The 20,523-nt window shown below is 52.6% G+C and overlaps 3 protein-coding genes across 3 annotated transcripts; 1 reads left to right on the top strand and 2 right to left on the bottom strand.

The window, feature by feature from the left end:
• Positions 1–377: 377 nt before the first annotated feature.
• Positions 378–6,741, top strand: LOC34619192. The gene is made up of 10 exons (XM_026335707.1): positions 378–399; positions 532–639; positions 1,015–1,191; positions 1,624–1,949; positions 2,715–2,882; positions 3,448–3,705; positions 4,782–5,060; positions 5,372–5,971; positions 6,350–6,538; positions 6,673–6,741. Exons 1-10 carry the CDS (start codon positions 378–380, stop codon positions 6,739–6,741), a joined length of 2,196 nt encoding a protein of 731 aa, XP_026191492.1.
• A 639-nt stretch (positions 6,742–7,380) lies between these two features.
• LOC34619193 lies at positions 7,381–10,646 on the bottom strand. The gene is made up of 9 exons (XM_026335697.1): positions 10,631–10,646; positions 10,420–10,489; positions 10,104–10,191; positions 9,838–9,919; positions 9,511–9,614; positions 9,186–9,296; positions 8,923–8,955; positions 8,562–8,624; positions 7,381–7,953 (listed from the first exon to the last, which is right to left on the bottom strand). Exons 1-9 carry the CDS (start codon positions 10,644–10,646, stop codon positions 7,381–7,383), a joined length of 1,140 nt encoding a protein of 379 aa, XP_026191482.1.
• Positions 10,647–12,475: 1,829 nt separating this feature from the next.
• LOC34619194 lies at positions 12,476–19,279 on the bottom strand. Its single transcript, XM_026335688.1, has 11 exons — positions 19,219–19,279; positions 17,733–18,381; positions 17,020–17,360; positions 16,453–16,592; positions 16,107–16,264; positions 15,485–15,786; positions 14,761–15,029; positions 14,341–14,525; positions 13,530–14,047; positions 12,909–13,159; positions 12,476–12,562 (listed from the first exon to the last, which is right to left on the bottom strand). Exons 1-11 carry the CDS (start codon positions 19,277–19,279, stop codon positions 12,476–12,478), a joined length of 2,961 nt encoding a protein of 986 aa, XP_026191473.1.
• Between the last annotated feature and the right edge of the window lie 1,244 nt (positions 19,280–20,523).

Below are 20,523 nucleotides of genomic sequence, written 5' to 3'. Positions count from 1 at the left end.
GGGGGGGGGGGAGGAGAACGGGAAAGAGGGGGCGGGGGGAGGGTGGGAGAGAGGAGGGGAGAGGGGGAGAAAGGGAGCGAGTAGGGCGGGGGCAACGCGGGGGAGAGGCGGGGCGGCTACAGCAGGGGGAGTAACGGGAGGTGGTTAGAGATAGGATCAGCAGCGAGGGGGAAGGGAGGAGGAGGGTCGGAGGCGGGGTGGGAGGCGGGGGGGGGGGGGGGGGAGGGGGGAATGGTAGGAGGGGCATGCATGCTCCCTACCCACCCACGCTCCTGCGTGAATCTGAACGCGCAAGGAAGCAGCTCTTGGGGGAAAGATCCGTTAGGAGAGTTTCTCTGTGATGCAGAGAGGCTGACCTCAACCCCCCTGTTGCTGCCATGCATGTTTACGAGCCAGACGGTGGGAAGGGCAGGGAGGGTGTGTGTGTGTCTGTGTGTGTGACTAGCATGTGTGTGTATGTGACTACCATGTGGGGGGGGGACTACTAGTGCGCTGTATCTGCGACTCCCTTTTTTCTGTGGCTTGCTGCAGGCGCGATTTGCCGCGTGGTGTCTCTCGTTCCAGAGTTTATCTTGACGAATGCCTTGAATATGCCCCTTTTCTTTCGCCAATACGGAACACAGGGACCGGCGTTTGAAGGTGTGGCTGCTTTCGTATGCACAGCCTGACTTGATGACACGCGTCTTACCGGTGCCTGTATCTTGAGGAAGACGGTGGAACCCTTCATTTCCCGCCTGGTGTCAGGCCGGCTGCATGCGGTGGCACTGTAGAGGCGTCTTTGGCGAAAGCGATACTTGCGCGATGTCTCTGCATGCGACTCTAGAGGCCTCCGCCTCCCTTGCTGAGCTCCTAAAGTCGCAGCTGCATGCACTTCCTTGTGGATTGGCAATCCATGCCTTGGGCGCGTTGCTACGGCGTGGCGTTGCTGTGCTGGGCTTGCGCGGCGCTGTGCAGCAGTACTTCGTGTGGACATGCGTGTTTCGACCTCTTTCCTGCGACTGTATGTATCTGCAGTGCACCCTAGCCAAAGCTACCCAGTGTACTGGGCAAGCTCTGAGCTCCCTCAGGCTATTCAATTTAGGCCTGGCATGGGGGAAGGCTATGCGTGGTCAGGGGCTGTGATTGCGAGCGAGGAAACTGCGGGGAAGAGTTGGATTGCGCTGTACAACGGCATGGGGGATGGCGCACCTGGTAAATGCGCACACAGCATCTGCGTTTCTCTCTCGCCGAGTTTTCTCTGCAAACTGCGACTTCGCATCGTCTCTCTCACGGCTGCTCTGGGGAGAGCAGAAGGAGGGGCATTCATGGCAGCACCACGACCACAAGCACGGGCTCTCAGGGAATGTGTCGGGGAGGCAGGCAGACACTCACGCACGCACTCAACTCGGAATCCCCTGTGAAGAGGCATCCATTTGCTTACCGCGCTATTGCTCTGACTGGCGCCGCCTGTCCAAGTTTGTTTGTTTCTTTTTCTTTTCTCTCTCTTTTGCACACACACCCGCTTTCTTTCTCCAGATTAAACGCCCATGTCAGTGGCCCTGTATGGAAGACGAAGTTTCGTCTGTCTGTCTGTCTGTCTGTCGTCACATGCGTTCACCGTCTGCTTGGAGGGCTGTGTTGCAGGAGTTTTTTGCGTGGAGGTGGCTCCCGATGGCGGGGTGAAAAGCATTTGCATCCGGGGAGCTGAAAGCGCATCGGAGGGGTTCTTGGTTATCAATAAATGCCCTGAAATTCAACGGGTTATGGTGCACACATACCACACGGAGATGAGCTCTCAGAGCCAGACGGGGGGGGAAACGGCGAGCAGTTCGGCAGCCTCCTCGTCCTCGGCGCATAGGTACAAGCAGCACGCCACGAAGCTTCCAGATTTCGACTTCCACTTTTTTGCACATGAAGGAGAAACCGTCGCTTACGGCTGGCCCTTCCCTTTTACTTATGCCTCCCGTCCGGTACGCTGGCACCGAAAACTAAGGCCCCTCGTTAAGGCGGAAGGTGCTAAACGCGCGTGGCTTTGGCTTAAGGCAGCTCCTCTATCATGGATTTGACGCTTTTTCTGCATCGCATCCCTGCGTTCGGTCTTTGCGAAAGCGAGCTACGCCCTGCGCGCCTCAAGGGGCTTTTCTTTTTCTTACTGCATCGTTTTGTTTTGCTGATGTGACGTTAAAAGGGGGCACAAAAGGATTTCGCGCATATAGGTTGCCGCTGCAACAGTGGCGGCACCAAGAGCTATTGAGAATAACCCTTGAAAAGAAAACACGGCGTGGAGTTGTATGACATAAGGTCACGATCAGTTTTTGCCATGGCTGCTACTTTTTTCACTGCGCTTAATCTGTGTGTGTGTGTGTTTATGTATGTGTATATATTTGTGTGTGTGTGTTTATGTATGTGCATATTTGTGTGTGTGTGTGTTTATGTATGTGCATATTTGTGTGTGTGTGTGTGTGTGTGTGTGTGTGTGTGTTCATGTATGTGTATATTTGTGTGTATATTTGTGTGCGTGTATATGTATTTGTATATTTGTGTGTATATGTATGTGTATATTTGCGTGTTTATGTGCATATGTTTGTGTATGTGTATATGTTTGTGTGTATATTTGTGTGTATATTTGTGTGTGTATGGATGTGCATATTTGTGTATATATGTATGTGAAGACTTGTGTGTATATTTGTGTGTATATGAATGTGTATATTTGTGCGTACGGTGCGGTCCCGCAGTGTCAGGTGCTGTTGTGGATAGACAGCAAGACGGTGGCACCAAAGAGCCCTATAGTGTTGGATCTGGAGACTCCTCAGTACAAGCGGTACGAAGTGAATCTGGGATTGCGAGGCATGCCACAAATCATCGTGAGGACAGAGAAGCGGGGAGATGCCATGATCATCGAAGTGCGCCCTAAGCCGGGAACTGGCCCTGAGAGGACTCTCGCTCTGGCTTCAACGCATGCAAAAAGTCAAGGCGCAGAGTCAGAAATGGTGAGAGTTTGGCGAAGCTGCAGACGGCGGCATCGACCCATTTGGTGAAGGGCTGTCGCCTTTGTTTGCTTCATCATTGCTTCCCTCTGTGTCTAGACGCCACAGCTGGGGGGTATGCCTGCCATGCGGAGTTCACAGCCCGTGACACCCCAAAGAAGGCTCAGAGATACGTACACGCGTAGAGGCAGGCGTAGAGACGTAGACACAGAGACACATCGCACGCACAGACGCAGCACAGGCGGATACACACAGACACAAACAGACCGACAGAACAGGTCACGAAGCGCCGATGTGGATCGCATATCCCTCTCGTGTGCAAGCACCTTTCGAGTCAGGATTTGAGAGCGCAGTGCTTTGCGCCATGTGTGACGCCAACAATGAGGGGGAGCTGGAGTGCGCTCGCTTTTCTCTGCGAGCTTCAGCAGGATGTGGCTTGCTTGCTTGCGTTGTTGTTTTTTTTCGTTTTGTGGCGAGGCAGGCCCTCGAGAGTCCCTTGCGGAGTTTGCACGTGGCGATCAACATGGCGCAGGTTGGGGTGTCTCTAATCTACGACGCTGTGAGAGAAGAGCTGTGTTTCGCGGAGCTGTCGCAACTGGCCATAGGCTTTCAGGAGCGTGGCGAGCGGCAGAAACTGCTGGTGCGCATCGCCGACATTCAAGTTGACAATCAAATGGAGCAAGGTCGCAAACCCGTCCTCTTGGCAAACAGAGGCGGAGGTGGACATGGATCCGATGAGGTGAGCACAGAAGGGCTTACAGCCGAGCTCAGCGAGAATTTTCAAGCGAAACAAGCAGGCTTCGTGTGCATATCGAAGGAATGTATTCAACCCAAACGCAGCACACGAAGAGACGGCGCTCCATGCATCGCGAGACGGCTATAGCCCTCCTCGATACTTGGAAACCTTCTATCCTCCGATCTCTGTATTTTTTTCTGCATGGCTTGAAAAGAAACCGTTGCGTTTCGCTGCGGCATGTCGCCTGGATTGCACGGGCGAATTCTAGGGATTGTATTTTTTTGCTGCACTACATTAGTAAAGTCACCTACTAGTCGTGGAGTGTGCTGCTGAGCGGGACGACAGCGAATACACTCATCATCTCTCCCTAGATGCCTTGACCAATTTCGCCATTGCAGCTCACTCATGGTGCTTGTGACGCTCTTTAGGCCGGCGTACGAATATACGTACATATGTATATGTACATATATATCCACGCCTTGCTTGTTTGTTGCTTGTGGTACTCTGACCATGTGGTATATCGATAATGTTGCGCTTTCTTCAGTCGTTATCAGCCCACAGCGCCTCTAAGCCGTTCTTGAGTTTATTTGTGGTGCGGCATCACACGACCAGCAGCGACGTCATCTTGCGCCGTGTTCAAATCGAAGTCGACAACTTGGAGGTCGAAGTGGACGCCGACGTGCTCAATGGACTCAACGTAACCAATAAACTCACTGACTTCGCGATTCTGCCTTTCCACCCTACAGCTTGTGACAACTAAAGCCTCAGAATATAGGGCCTTGGTGCATTCGATCCATGCATGCATACACCACGCAAAAGCATTTACCCTACTCTGCAATCTACGTATTATACATTCACGGGTTTAGGGTGGTGTAGATCCCCTTGAACCTAGAGTCTTTATAAAGCATGTTTGTGCGTATAGTGGCTGCCTGCGGTGGCTTGTACGCTTGGGCAAGGGAAAATTCAAGATTAGATCACAGACAGGGCAAACAGCATGTCTAGTTTAGGAGACTTACATATTGGTTTGTCTGGCGGAGGTGTCGGTCTTCTAAGGCGTGTTTTGGTATTTCCTTCCTTAGGACTTTATGTGGGCATGCATGACGTCTTTGGGTTTGATGAGCGCCGCCTCCCGCCGCACCGTTTCTTCGCAAGAACTGGAAATGTGGCTACAGTCGCCTATTCACCAAACATACAGCCCCCCGCCCCTGCCCACTGTATTGGCACTCGAGTCTATGCTAATTGACCGATTTGACGTCTACTGCTGGTGCTCCTTCGTCCTCGACAAGATGCACATGCTCTCGGACCTCCTGAAAGTTGGACTGCGCATTTTAATGGCATCAGGCCGTCTCGAGCTCATGGTAAGCAGCTGTTGACTCTCTCTGCTCTTTCTTCATTCGGTTTCTCCCCTTTGCTTTCCACAGCCTTCTCCCATCTCCTTGCCACAAACCGACTTATCGGTGGCCTCCAATGTATGTCGACCATATTTGGAGGTTCAAGTGTGTGCGTGCGTACATCATTTTTGGCTTTTGTATGGTGGTAGCTGCAAGAGCAGCTAAGTATACTAAGGGGACTGCTGCAATTCATGTAACGGACAGAAATCTACACATTCTGCTCTTTTCCAACCCGTGTTACGCATGTGCTCATGTGTGTGTACTGTCAGGGGGCAAAGTTGAACTTTCAGCGCGAAGAGTTCAGAAACCTGCGTGGAACTGCCAAGACCTTTGTCTCTTCATTGCAGGAGCGGTATACGTATCACTTGTTAAATTCAGTATTTTCTTCTTTGGGTCAGAGCTCGCTTTTGAATGTACCACGCATGCCGTATGAGCTCGGGAAGAACACCATTGGGTTGGCGGCCAACGCTGTGGATAGTGTCAGTGCGGGTTTAGGCAGTCTACTTTCAACCTTCACCTTTGACTCGGAGTACATCAACAGGCGACAGAGGGAGAGAGTGCGCAATACTGCGAGTATGCGGGACGGGTTTCTGTCAGCGGGCAGGAACATTGGAGAGGGCGTATGGTCTCTGACAAATATCGTCACAAAGCCCATTGAGGGCGCACAGAGAGAAGGTGTGGGCGGCTTCTTTAAAGGCATAGGCAAGGGCATTGTCGGATCGCTTGTTAAGCCTCTAGACAAGGTTGGGCAGGCCGTTTCAGATGTCACTCGAGGCATCAAAGCGGAAGTATCAAAGCCAATTGGGGCGCACAAGTTTAGAAACGAAAGAAGACGCAAACCCCGCTTGCTCGGCGAACTGGGGGAAATAAGGTGCGATGCATATATATTCTTTTTTTACGTTTAACTGCACAAAAAATGGAACTTCGGGGTTGAACACTTATTTGCAGAGCAGAATATCGGGGTAGTTAAGCAGAGGGGCATGAACTGGCAGTGAACTCCCGAAAATTCAGGATTCTATGTTTGATATGCTGAATGCTACATATGTGCCCTTCTACTTCCACACAGTGAGCCAGTTCAAGCGCTCTGATCCTTCAGTGTACTTCACACGGTTGTTTTCTACTGCTTTTCATTGCACTGCTTGCTCAAATGCCCCTGCTGGTCGCTACTGGAGTTGGCTATAAATGGTATTTCTAATTGCCCTAAATTGGTTCCTTCGTCAATTTCGTGTTTCATGGGATTCCTATTTTGCATCTAGCCTGTTCGCTTCTCAACTGCGGCTTCCACTCAGGCCCTACGACGAAACAGAGGCGACACTTCGCGAGCGTCTCGGCTTAGCAGTGACGCGCCGCATGCAGAAGTTCATAACGGTTCTGAAGGAAGAGGCGCTTCCTCCCCGTCATTTTGTAGTGCTGTTTTATCCCAAGGATATTTTCTTTGTGGACTTGCACGGGGCCCCTCTGGGGTCTCAGGGCTCTCAAGTCGGCGATGAGACGGAGGGCACCCGGGAGAAGAATGTGAATATTTTGTGGCACGTATCTATTCCCCTGGTGCGAGACATCCGCGCCAGTACGCACGGAGTCATCATCAGGGCCGGCCACTCCACAGTGCAGAGACCTAAAGACATACTGGCCGCAGTCAGCAGCCTAGAGCCCTCGCCTGAATCGCGCCGGGTGCATGTTGGATCTTTGCGTCTTGTGGAGCCTAAAGTGGATCGGTGCTACCAAATTCCTTGTTGCTGTGCAGCCCTGATCTCTCAGTTGTATAAAGAGCTGCTGGAAGCGGTCCACGGCTCCACCTCAGTCGTGCAACTCGGCACTTGGGACGCACAGCGATATACGGAGACGGACAGCGATTCTTAGGGATATTTTCAGTGCCAATGACTACTCTCAAATTCCTCCCTGTCAGCTAAACAAATGGCTTTGATGCTTCTGCTGTTGAAAGTGCCAGCTGCCAAAGCGGCACATCGAAAAGGCTCAGTGTTCATAAACACTTTTTTCTAGGACATGGGGGCTACATACAGCGCTGCGGTGGCTAAGGCATTTACTTGCGATTCGTCTTCATTTTTTAAATCAAACCAAGGCTTCTTTCGAATCCGACGAACCCCTCGTTCATTAAGCTTATTATTAGCATGCGGGTGTCCGTCCTTTTGGGTATGAAATGTATAGCTGTGCGGGAGGTCTCGAAGCTTTCAGAGAGTTTCAAGATGACTTTGTCTACTACTGCTCGCAGGAGCGATGATACATTTGGCGTGGTGAAGCACATCTACTTTCAATCTCTGAGTGACCCTCATGCGAGAAAATATGCAGGTATTGCTGCTGTTGGGATGGGAGGACTGCAGGTTCCACTGTGTCGCATGAATTCCTCCCGAGCACACAAGGCAGACACGGGCATCTCCTCACCTCTAGACACCATCGCGCTACCGTTTGTCGTTTGACCTGCTTCCTCTGAGATCCTGCATCCTCTCCGTTGCTGAGAGCGTGGCTGCACTTTGTCTGGGGTGATGGGAAAGACCTCACTGCCAGGCGAAGGCCAGCCACTAAATGCTATCTCCTGATGGAGAGGGGTGTCGCAGTCCTCCCGAGACCACGAATCGCTGTACTGTCGATGTAACGTGAATGGTTGATCGCGAGAAGTAGCAAGCACCCGATCTTTGGAGGTCCCCAAAGGAATTCCCTCCACAGCAGGGGCATCTGAAGAGCACTCACCACAGACGGCAAAGTGTTCAGACTTGGAACACACAGTCAAAAGCCACTTGTCGTAGTTCTTTGCGTTTCTCTCCTCCGCTTTGCACATATATATTCGAGTATACCAGCGACCTGTCCTCTGAGCTCCTTCTCTGTTACGAATGGCTGCTGGCCCCTGTCGCTAACGACTCGAGTGGCACATACACTGCGCACCTTCTACGAGTTCAATACTGGCGTGTATACGTCGAGTGCAAGGGTAGCGCGTCGCTTTGCCTTGCAGACGGCGGCCAGGTGCGTTTCTTACCGCTGTACGTAGAGTTCGGGTGGGGTGGGGGTTCTAGGGCAGGGAAGCTCAGCTGGTTCTCGAGGAGTTCAGGAGACTGAGGGAGACCTGTGTAGCCTCTGGAGTTATGCATCTCCAGTGCTTGTTTGCCAGACGCTTTAGTAGGCATGCCGCTGCTGCCAGGTACACCCTCCGCGTGGTAGCGGCAGGAAAAGGGCTCAGCAAGGGCATTTGTCATGTGGTCGCTCCTGCTGCAGCGACTTGAAACAGGCGGCTCCTTTTCTGGAGATTTCTGCGGTACCACAGCTGACCGCAGGCACTTGCCTACTATTTCGTTCTGTCTGAATGAAGGCCAAGCTCAGCTCCCATAAGTTTTCAGAAACACCACTCGCGAGAGCCGTCGTGTATGTACATTATCATACCTGATACGAGTGGACAGTTGCACTGTCATCACACCGGTGCGAACAATACAAGTCGTAGATAACAAGGAGATTCGTTACCTCTGGGCAATTGGCGAATACACGTAGAGGAACGCCTCCTATTTGTCTTGAAGCCAAGGAGGGCTGCAAAAACGCAGCGAGCGAGCACCGCAAAGGATGGATAAAAGCCATTTCGTCGGAATTCTGGCTTCGACACTTTCGTGCCGAGCGCCAGCACTAGCAGCTAGTGCTTGTCTTCGACCTTCTAAGCGGCAGAAAGGGCTTGCTCTCTGGGCTGAAGACAGCACGGTGGCTCAGTCAGTTTGTTGTCGCTATGCAAACAAACGCCTGGAGAGCTGGTGCGAGAGGGAATGCGGAGAATGGGGTCGCAGACAGCGTGAAATCGGAGACTGCATCCGCCACGGAAGGAGAACGGTCTTACTCTTGGAATGAAGTCACAAGCTTGCCGTTCTTCCTGAGTATCGAAATTCCGCAGGAACAGTAGCAGTAAGAGTCTTTGTTGCCGCAGCCAGGGGCTGTCTTTCAGCCATTGGATTTATCAAGCATGTGTGTGGGCATAAACTGGCAAGTGAATCGCCTCTCCCCCCTCCACCTCCTCTTGTAGTTGGAAAGAAGGGGAGATGAGGTGTTTCGCGGTGTTCAGCCGTGCGATCGACGTGCACTGCAAGGACAGCGCGTTCTTACCAGTGCAATGCTTGGTTTCCAGTTAGAGATGAGGTACTCCTTGGCTATACCGCACAGCAGCTGTTGCAGGTCGAATTCCAAGGGCGGTGCAAGCGACAGCGCGTGCACCAACTGCGCACATATGTATATCTCTGCTCCCCGATAGCGCAAAAGACCCTCTAATCGCCGCAGCTGCACGGCTATCAACGTGTGGGTAGAACGGCGGGAATATAAGCGAGCGACAGGAGCACACATGCAGCTGCAGAAGTCAAGGGCGTCTCTTGGCTCGTAGTTTTTCCTGAATTTTTCCAGCGTAGCGGAAACTGTGAAGTTACGATGCGCTTACCTTGAAGTGCACTTCTTGTTTTGCGTTCTTGAGTGCGGAGTCCACGAATGCTTCGCCGTATTTCATTCCGAGCTGTCTACGGACAGTGGTCAGCTCATCAATGCCTGAACACGACGCAGACACCTCATGAAGAGAGAGGCTTACAACGGCAGCTAGAAGCGTGCAGCCTATGCAGGGTGTGTAGTGCGATATGCAGGAACGTGTTGAGGACATAGGCCCTATGCTGTACATGGGGGAGGCATAAACTAGGCAGCGGAGTCAGAGCTCAATTGAGTGCACGCTGAAGCCTGCCGCTCAAGAGATCCAGAAACACGGAGGGATTCTCACTCAATCGGGGTTCGCAGTAGAGCAGTGTGTGGATCGGCGATAGCAAGTCCAACGGGCACGTTTTTTCAGTGGCGAGGTAGCTCTGTAGAACAAAGGTTTCACTGTCTAATGACTATCGCCATGAGTTTACTTAAACTATTGAAATATAGTCACCTCTTTCTCTTGCGTATGTGCCGTTGCAGTCTTTGAATAGGGCTACTAGAAATGCGAACCATTGTACGTATGAGCATAAGTCTCACCATACGTGAGATCAGAAGCTCACAGACGGTCACGAGAATCTCCATAGCCCTCTCCAAGCGGTATTCCCTTAGTAAGTGCTCCCCCTTTAGCCTGGCACCCTCCTCTCTTCCCTCTCTGTAGCCGGCAACAGCGTCACCAAAGCGCAGAGCCCAAGAGGTGCTTAGTTAGTCATGCACACACCTCACTGCACACAGAGGAGGTGAACTGACTGCTTGGAGTACACGTCTAGCACAAACCAGGGACTCATTACGGTATGAAGGCTACGTAGAGTAGATAAAAAAGCATAGGGGAAGACCCCCAAGAGCTCTAGCTCTGCAAAAGCCAAGACGAGGGGATGCCCACTTTAAAAATGCTGCGATTTCCTTTCGTTGGTGTCTAATTGAATTTTGCAAACGGTTGGTGCACATCTGCGCTGCGTGCGAACGGCACACAACGCACCATGAACAAGCAGGGTGTACATCTCTCCGCGTCTTGCGGGTAAGCACAACCACACATCGGCCTTCATAGCTACAAGTGATCCAGCCACACTTGACTGTCTGTAGAGGGCATTTACCTCTGCTGATCGCCATCTTTAGGCTCGCCTTACAGACAGCGCTGTCGAACCTCTCAAAGGGCCACCTCATCTTCATTTTTCAACAACTAGCGTATACAAGTCAGTTTTTGCAAAGTTCAGGTGTAGAGCGTAGATTCTGCAAGTAACGAAATATCCAGCCGACATTCCACGAGTGACTGTAGCTGCGTTTCTATCAGTAAAACGCCAAGGGAAAAGAACCTGCTTCTTTGTAACGAATCAAGCAGGCGCCCAATGGAGAACTGAATGGTCACATGGGGTCACGGTGAATAATCTTTCAGAAAAAGCAAGTAGTTGTGTTGCTACTGGGAATATTCGTAAAGGCGTATTTCAATTTAAAATGATAATTCTGAGTATCATTGAACCCTTGGGGCATGCAAAAGGCATCAGGGACATGACCGTAGATCGCCCTGTTCTCCTAGTAACAACAACCCCACCACAGCCATATACTGCATACATTGTCACTCTTGGTAGCCTCTGTGTTCACCACGAAGCTCTTAGAAAACAGCGAATAAACTGATAATTTACTCTAACAGCGCCATATCATGTAGACGGAAGTTACAAGAAGGAAACGACGTAGATGTCCAGCAAGTACTCTAGCAAACCAAACTGCCTGGTAGCCAAGAAGCCATGTAGTGCATTTGTATCAATACAACATCAAACATAGTAGTGCCGCTATACAGCAGTATGCAGCTTCATATTTGTTGCGGGGTGTGGCCTGAGAGAGATCACCAGCCTTCTTAGCTTAGTCGGTAGAGCATTCGCTTACTAAGCGAATGCTCTACCGACTAAGCTAAGAAGGCGATCATGGCTGCGCTACTCGTTGGCGTCGCTCGACTGGGATGTTTGCCGCAGACATTATATCCTTTCCTGTGAAGCTCTCTCGCACCGTTACTTTTCTGTTTGTGTTATTTGTAGAGTCAACAGAAAATCAGTTTGGGGTCGTGTGAGTTCGTTTCCGTTCCTGCATACTGTGCATTTCTTGACACCCAGCGCTTGAATCAAACTTTCAAGCTCCACACGCCTTCCAAGTCGATCCCTGCGCTACCAGTGATTCTTCAAAATTCCTAGTGATCAATGCCTGCTGTGCAGGGAGGGAAGTAGGTGAGTTGTGGACCTCCCCATTGATAATACAGACCTGCTTACTTTGCTTTTACCAAGACTCCTAGCGGGGTCGTTCGGGAATCCTGTACTGTGCAGCGATGGCCTCGCCTTAAAACAGAGGCACTGACAACGGTGTGGGATGCCCTCACTTGTGAGAGCTGCAACGGCCAAGAGTGAGGTCCAAACATGACAGGTACCAACGGTTCACACAAAGCCGTAAACGCCTGTGCATCGTCAACCCATTTGTTATTCCTATGTAGCAACCCATACACCAGGGGCACATACTGCAGGGCATCAATTCCAATAGCACATGATAAACTACTCAGAAAACGTAACCTTGGGAAATACAAACACACGATGGGCGAAGTAGGTAGGCCCTACATAGGTTGCACCACTTTTGCTGTGTGGAGCTAATAGTGCTAATCCTTGTTTGCTCATGGAGACTCCCTCATGTTACAGACCCACGGTAAACGACAAAAACTGAGACCTGAAAAGATTTATGCGAAAATACAAAAGAGGAAGGGGAGGGGGCGATAACCCGCAGTTGATTTGCCTCACGGCAAACCAATGTACTGACCCCAAGCCTCGTTGAGTACTGAAGCAGGAGGCAGTATCCTGCTGTGGGGGATAAAACGGTGAGGGACGGTTCGTCAGTCGGCTGGTTAGCCACTCAACGCACCGCCTAGAGTCATGGCAAACCGCGTGGCTTCCCCGAGAAAAGTTTCAAGACAAAAGTTTTTTCTGAAGCAGAGCAACTCTCTGCTCGAGACTCTGCGCCGCGCACCACTCTTCAGAGTCCATGGTTGCGACCTGTAGGGGGCAGAGAAGGCAGCAAGCACAAAAGGAACCACCCATGAAAGCAAACAGGTTATCATTTCACAGGAAGCACTCATTGGGAAGAGGCCAAGACAAGTGACTCCCCACCATGCCGGGGGACGAGCAAGTAAGGAGAGACAAAGCGCCCACAGGCATGATGGAAGAAAGCAAAGCGCGCAGGAAAATACTTTACATGCACAGGCAGGCATATACAAATACACGCTTGAGAAAGACCCCGTCTTTTCATATCCCCCATTCCTCTCTGCATGCGCGACGCATCGGAAACCTGCGATATCAAAAAGGAGCAAGCGGTTGAGAGCGAGGCCTTTGCAGGTCGTACCTTGGAAATTCCCAAAGCTCTAAATGCGCGCAGTAACAAATATTTATGCCCCGTATTGTAGTTTCTTTGTTTGCCTTCGGCTTTAGCGGTGAGGCGCAATCCTTCGTCCTCTGCCATGAGGACCAGCGGAGTCTCCTTAACCCATAGAGAAACTTCACTGAAAGGCCATTGATGCCCAAAGGCTGGTACGGGGGAGGGAGGCGTCCCTTCCAGTGCCTCGCGCCACTCAAGCGAGGCCTTGCTTGCCGTCTCTGCGGAGTTGGAAACGGCAGCAGCACACGCAATGCAGAGTGAGCCAGAGACGCAGCTCCCCAGCACGAAAAGAGGATGGCAGACAAATATGAATCAACCTTGCGTAGCCACGACAACTGCAGCTACGCCTTTGTCCCGCACACCCGAGGGAGAAGGTCAAAAGTTGAAGCAGTTTAGAGGGCGTTCAGTCATGCAGAGATTTGCTAGACGGCCAGTCAGCAGCAGCACCACAGACACCTAGAGAGCCAGAATGGCGGCTGAGCCTACAGGCAAAGTGAGAAGTCCAACAAAAAAATAACAAAGGACGGAGAGAGAAAGTGTATGTGTGTGCATGTGGCTGTCTAGAGCTCCAATGCCGCGTTCTCCTACCCCGCACTTCCTCGCAGAACTGTCGTATATCTCCCCGCCTGTCTGCTTTCCAACGGACGACGGCCCCTGCATAGGCCTTGAGGGCGTCTTGCTGCCGTGCAGCTGCCGCCAGCTGCGGAGCCTCGAGCTGGAGAAGCTGACAAACTTGCTGCAGCAAGGCGACTGGTTCGCAGTGATTGCGATAGGCAATGCGGTCTAGTGGAGTCAGACGCAGTTCATGGCCCCCTGCCAACTTCTCTGCTGCAGCGGATGCACCAGCAGCGCGCACAGCTGGATTCTCCGCCTCTGCTCCCGCAGCTGCGAAATCGCCTAGCCCACAGGGCAAGGCACCCTGAAAGTCTCTTTCAGAGGTTTCCTTCGCAAAAGAGTCCGACGTGTGTGCCGAACAGAGGACCCCTTCAGGTAGTGGCAAAAGCTCCAAGGAGCGATCCAGCAGCGAGAGGAAAAAGGGACGACTGTGCATCTCAGCCACGATAAAGGCCCAGCAAAGGTGTGACAAGTAGAAAGGTTCCAAATGCCTGCAGAGAAGACAGCCAGCACAACCCTGTGCGAGTTCTCTTCAACAGTACGAAGAGTAGAGAAGAGGAAGCAGGCACACCACTCAGGGTGCCTAGAAGAGAGATGGACGTCGCGGCACTGCAAGAAAATGCCACAAGAGGAATAGGCCTCGTAGCCAGATGACAGACGCCGCACGTTCGTGCATAGCAGCTGTGGCAGCAGCAGCACCCCCCGCTTTATTGGAGTAAAGTCGGTTCTATCTGCCAGCTGCAGCAGCCATACAGTGTGGCCTTAGCAATCGCAGCGTGCCTACGCGTCTGTGGCAAGGAGCACAGGTCTCTGCCTGCGCCCGTTGTAGCGGCTCTCCACATATCCGAAGGCGCGCGAGAACAACTTCGGGTGTATGTACACCATGAGAGCGAGAGGGAAAACGCAAGTCACGGTATCCCGAAGGCTCCGAAACAAACTGGCTTCCCCCTTCGTGCTAATGCACCACATCTGAATAAGCAAGCAGCAGACAAGACAAGAGAGACACACACACGCAGCATGCATGCATGCATGCACTCTCAGCAAAAGCTGCCGCATCTGCTGCTATTGCTGCGCTCCCAGCCCCGCCGGTGAAACTGCAGTAGCACCGCGAAGACGGCGTGTCATGTCAGCACCCGTGGCTTGAAAAGGCGACAAAGCGGCCCCTACGTGTGCAGCCGCATACTCTGAGCGCCACAACAAGTACCTGAACTATTGAGAGAGGAAAGAAAGAGAGACGAGTAAGGGCTTGCATAAATTTGAGGCGTTGGAGGACGCTTAGAGAGTCCAGCAGACTGGGTGCCTCCAAGGGTTTGCTGCTGCTGCTGCCGCTACGGCCAGTACTACACACGTCCAGGGGATTGCACAGGCTGGCACTTATATGCTGCAGCAGCTGACGCGGGTAAAATCCCCTGACGCGCGAGAACGCATCTAGACAGACAAGCCAAAGCGTGAAGTTGACGCTATACTCGATCTCTGCAGCAGAACCAAGACGCATGCATGTACTTGCGCACGGGAGAGGCTCCAGGCCCTTAGTTTTCGTTGTGGCTATGTCTTGCGACGCGTGTATGTCTGTTATGCGCATGACGTGTATAATGTGAATAATGTGTACTATGTGAATAATGTGGTTGTAGAACCCCTAAATCTGAATAGCTTTTTCAGTCTCCTCGCACAAGACGCCACTAAGCCTCCGCCCATGCAACAGCCACGCCGCTTGAAGTGCATCCACGCGTGACACAGTCCTGATAAAGAGGCCGCGTCCACGAGCTTTGGGAGACACAAAAAATCTTGACGAGAGAGGAGTGCCACGGGCAGCCAGAGGGCGGCAGCTAGCCAGCTAGCTAGCTAGCTAGCTGTGTGTCAACATGCCGTAAAGGATTTCCTCATGAAAACCCCCATTCAAAATTCCAACAGGGACCCTTCGAGCTTACCCGTATACCGCGAAGCCAGCACAGACTCTATGCGAGGCACTAGGGAGCTTTGGGAACCGTAGGAGGCTATGCAATCCACGACGTCCACCAAATCGTGGAGGGGATGCACAAGAGCCAGCGGATCGAGACTGTCTGTGCCCCCCTTTCCCACTGACGCTGAAGATTCTTGAGGATTTGAGGAGGAGAGCGGCCGTGCGCTTGCAGGGGAGGCGGTGGCTTCCAGAGCTGCGACTAAGGACTGCGTGAGCGTCGAATATTCCTCTGGGGTGTCACTGCACCGCTGCTCCACGAAACTTGCGATACTGCGGCAACAATCCACACATGGCCAGTCAGCACTTTCTCGTTGGATCTCTCAAAAAGCCCTTACCCTGCAAGCAACCACTCTTCGCGAAAGTTCGTCCAACAGCATCCAGCAAGAGCAGGCGATGCCGGAGGAGGGGAAAGAGGAGAAGCTAAGCAGCAGAGAGAAACAAAGCAGCGGAGAGAAACAAAGCAGCGGAGAGAAACAAAGCAGCGGAGAGAAACAAAGCAGCGGAGAGAAACAAAGCAGCGGAGAGAAACAAAATCCGACAGCAGGGATCTGGGGAAGCACCAAGTGGCCTTGCTACTGCAGGCATCTCACCAGCAGAGTTGCTGAGGAGCGAGCGATGGCACTTGTGCGCAGAGCAGCCGAGCAGCCCCTCGCGAAAGTAGCGTCAGCTCGGAATCCTTGAAGGAAGGATTGAGGTGTTTCGCCACGCGGAGCATCAAGCGCAGCTGGTAGTAGTCCATCGTATCAAGCTGCAATTAGGCATCACAAGCCGTCCACTGAAGTTGCAGTAGAGGGGGAGGAGGAGCAGGCGCCTTTATTAGAACAGAGCCGGAAGGCTGCATGCTGCAAGACCTCCTTGGCGGGAGAAGACTGCCAACGTGATTCGGGGAGAGAAAGAATGGCTAAGAGGGGTATAGCGGAGAGTAGGAAGCCTGACTAGCTTGAGAAGACGCGGCGTCGCTCTGCGGTAAAACATCCTCCAATCCGTGCAGAATCGATACAGACCAGCGCATGCCAGCAACAATGAAGGGGGAGACATAGCGTCGGCTGTCTTAGTGGCCTTCTCGATGCATGCGTCTACGGAATAAGGCACACACCGCAACGCTGCTTAGGTGTCTGCCACGAAAGCGAGGAGAACGTGAAATTTCAGAAACATGGATACGCAGCTTTCTCCCCTCTCTCCTCTCCTCTTCCCCCCAAAGCAGCAGCAGTAATTTTTCTGCTCCTCAAGATCACCAGCGGCAGCTGGAATTGCACCACCCGTAGCAACAGCTCTCTCTCTCTCTCTATATATATATATATATGTATATATATATATACGTATATATATATACGTATATATATATGTATATATGTATATATATATATATGCACTACAGAACATAGCGACAGGAAGAAGAGCCGCAAGTTTCGGGAGGAACAATGGCAGCAAACACCAACACGGCGCAAGACAAAAGTATTGAATCTCGAGTATGTGTGTGTGTGTAGCAGCAGCAGCAGTTACCAATATAGCGCTTGCAGCGAAGCCCCATACGTCCACATTCGAAGAGATACAAGGCAAAGGCGTCGGGAGCTGCCGCTGCGAGATGATGCGCTGATACCACACGCAGCAACTCCTCGCTAAACAAGTGGCACCGGCCTAGAGCATGAAGACACCGAATCGCCGCTTCTGCTGCTGTTGCCGCTGTTGCGTCTGCTGCTCCCGACAGCGGAGAGGCTGCCAGGCTTGGCAAAGCAACGGAAAACGCGGCAGACTGCGCAGCCTGCAGCACTTCTTCTTGCTGCTGCTTATGCTGCGCTTGGACTTGCGAGAGCTCTCGAGACAGACAGACGCGCTCTAAAACGCTGCACACAGACGCTGCAGGGAGGCACTGACACAGGCATCAGCGAAGCCGCAAATTAGGCATGCACATATGTGTATATGTATGGACTGCATGCTCCACTCTGCGCCTTCCTTCTTCCCCTCCGTGCTTCCCAGGCAGAAATCAAACTAACTGCAGGCCTCTCTGCGTCACCAGAGGTGCAGCAGCGTCTGCTGTGTCTTCCAACTTTCCCCCCTTTTCTCCCCCACTCTCTGTAAGGCCGTTAAGAACCTCATCTGCAAAGCGAGAACCAGGACGGCAACTTCCCCCCTATTCCCTTAGAGATGCGAAAAAGACTTTCACAAGCCGTACGAACAGCCGAGAAAGAGAGACAGAGAGATAGAGAGAGACGTACAGCAGCAGTGTAGGGACGGCATCCCGCACGGAAAGCTTCAGCTGTAATGCGGCCAGAAGCGATACTGCCTCTGCTGCATTGCAGAGCAACGCCACGGCTGCTGCCTCCAGTTCTTCCTGCTGCATGCAAGAAGGAGGAGCGACGACATCGCCTCCTGGAGTAGGAAGGCTTTTCCAGCAGACTTCTCCGGCAGCCTGTAAGGCTTCTGCAGACCATCGCAGGGTCCGGAGATCCTTTGCAACCTGCAGCTGCCACATGGCAGCCACTTCTGCAGCTGCTGTTTCAAGGCTGTCGCTCTTTGCGCTGAGGGTGTCTGATCCAGCTGCTGCTGAAGGACCACCCTCCGCAGCTGCATATATCGCTTGCAGCAGCAACACGTAGAAGGGAGACCCCAAAGAGTCGTAAGTTTGCTGCTGCCGATGCCACACTGTTGCTGCTCCTGCTGCTGCTCCTGCTGCCGTAGGAGTTGCAGGCACTGCGCTCCGAAACAGCGTGCGAAAGGCGGGAGCAGACAAGTCGTACCGATACACGAGCCTCATGCTCCCCCCTGCATCTGCCTTGCCAGTAGCTGCAGAAAAGGCAGCAAGGGCCTCTCGAATGACTGCACTAACCGATTGGGGGAGGATGCGTCCCTCTCCAGCTGCTGACACTACCAAGGGAGTCAGACAGGCTGTGGCATCTACTTCGTATGCATCGTCCTCAGCAGCTGCAGCTTGCGCTGCTGCCTGAGGTGTTGCTGCTGCCTGAGGCGTTGCTGCTGCCTGCGCTGTCTCCGTTGCCCATCCAGCAGCAGACTGCGCTTTGGAGTGCCTCGAAGAAAGCCGAGGGGACACCCAAGTGCCGCTTGTACCCTGAGGCACAGTCGAAATGGTCAGTCTCCCTCCGAGGATCTTTGCAAGCGTCAGTTGTTGCGCTCCTGTGAGGAAACTCGCTGCAAATGGAGCAGCTGGAGGGCGAACACGCCCCTTGAGAAGTATCCTGGGGGCCCCCAGGAGGGGCCCCCGCCAAGCACAGGTCATGCTTTATGTATGGGATACCTACCCGCCGAACCGCAGAAAAAAATGTGCTACGGCGAGATTTTTTTCTGCAGAGAGACGCTCCGGTAACACGGCCTCAAGATGCCTTGTCACCCAACCCGCTTCGCCTTTCCTGCGCTGGTAAGGAGGTGCGCTGTAGCTGCGATGGCTGCAGCAGCCCTGCTGCAGTCTATACCCGCGAGAATGGCCTTCGGGGAGCTCAGAAAAACACGTCAGAGGCACTTTGGCATGCATCTTGCCTGTTTGAAAAATTCACTTCCCAAGGCTAAAGAACCTCCTCGAGGGGGTGGGGTTCGAGCTTCGTCTACCGAGGGGCCCTAGGTGACCTTAGAGGGTGGCAAGGGTTTGAACGCTCATGCAGCCTCTCGTTTAGTTCTTCGATTGGTGGGTATTTGAATCACTTAGGGGTCTTTTAATGTGAAGGAGCCACAGCTCCCTGAAACACGAGCGATGTAGCGCAGATTTGGCAGCAGCTGGTGTTGCAGGTGTTGCAACACCCGCCGCTGGCATAGCACTCACTCCTGACCCCCCCTGCCCGCGCTGCAGTGAGAGCAGCTCAATTAGCGCACGATTCCCGACAGTAAAGCTTTTCTGGTCACAACTGCCGCGTGACCTCACGCCTCAGAGGCGTTAAAGGAACCTACGCAGCTTGAAAGGAGTTTAGGAGGAGCAGCGAGTGTCACTGCACCTCTTAGGCTAGCTCGGAATTCCAGAGCCTTCCCTACCCACTGAAGTGTTTGGGTCTGTCAGCATAAATGCGAGATTTCAAGAGGAGGAGCAGCCCGCAAACGGGGAGACAGCCACGGAGCTACCCGTTCGGCGCACTCCGCTGCGAAAGCGCAACTCCTGCCGTAGACTTTAGGGCAGCTAAGGTGTGGCCGTGGTTCAGAAGGAGCCATGGAGCAGTAAAAATGGACGTTGCTGAGGTCCATAAACAGCACCAGCTAGCGAGAGGGGTTTGAGTTAGTGAGAGAGCAATTGCACCTAGGGGCCGTATAGGGTGGCGGGCTACGCCTTTGCAGCTCCTTTCCTCTACTGCTTGTATTCGGCTGCAACTAGAGCAATATTAAAGGCTAAGAAGTGCTTTTTGGAGAATGTGCACTGCGTTTGCTGCGGAGTTGCGTGAGTTATACTTCCCGATTCTGGGAAGGCATGTTGAGTGCGTTAGCGTTCAGCTTCAGCGTACAACTGGGTGCAAGCTAATATTCATTGGTTCTCTAGAGCGTACAGTAAAACCATAGAAAGCTCAGCTTTCTCTCCTTATGCTGAGACCCCATGAAGTGGCACGGACAGAGACAGCAGGGGTGGGGCGGCCTCGAAAGGATGCTCGATACCTTTCCCTTCAATGGAGGAATGAGCTGAGTTAAGGGTCTTTCTGCGGAACTTGCAGCATGGAAAGAGATAAAAGGGATTTATGCAGCTATACGCATGACGTTCAGCAGATGCTGCATTCCTAGAGGCGGCCTAGTCTGGAGAAAATCCGTGCACGACGTGAGGGTCATCGGCGAGGCGAAGAGGAGGGGTAAGGTGCAGCGTGGCAAAGGGACGGAAAGGCGCTTCTCAAGTCTTTGAGGAGACTCTTCATGTTTCTTTCTAACTCTTTCCTCTCTGCGGCAGCAGGTGCTGAGGTGGGTCGTGCTAGCTCGACTTTTTGCCTAAAGAATACGTTGCTCGTCACAGTGCACCTTCGTGGCACAGGAGCAGAAGCATGGGGTTTTTTACATTGCGCGTTTTGCGAGGCAGGTGAACAAGGC

Source organism: Cyclospora cayetanensis, unplaced genomic scaffold (assembly GCF_002999335.1).
Source record: "Cyclospora cayetanensis isolate NF1_C8 unplaced genomic scaffold, CcayRef3 CcayRef3_contig_114, whole genome shotgun sequence".
Lineage (NCBI taxonomy): Eukaryota > Apicomplexa > Conoidasida > Eucoccidiorida > Eimeriidae > Cyclospora > Cyclospora cayetanensis.
Note: the sequence above shows the minus strand (reverse complement) of the source record. Positions and strands in the feature narration are given on the sequence as shown.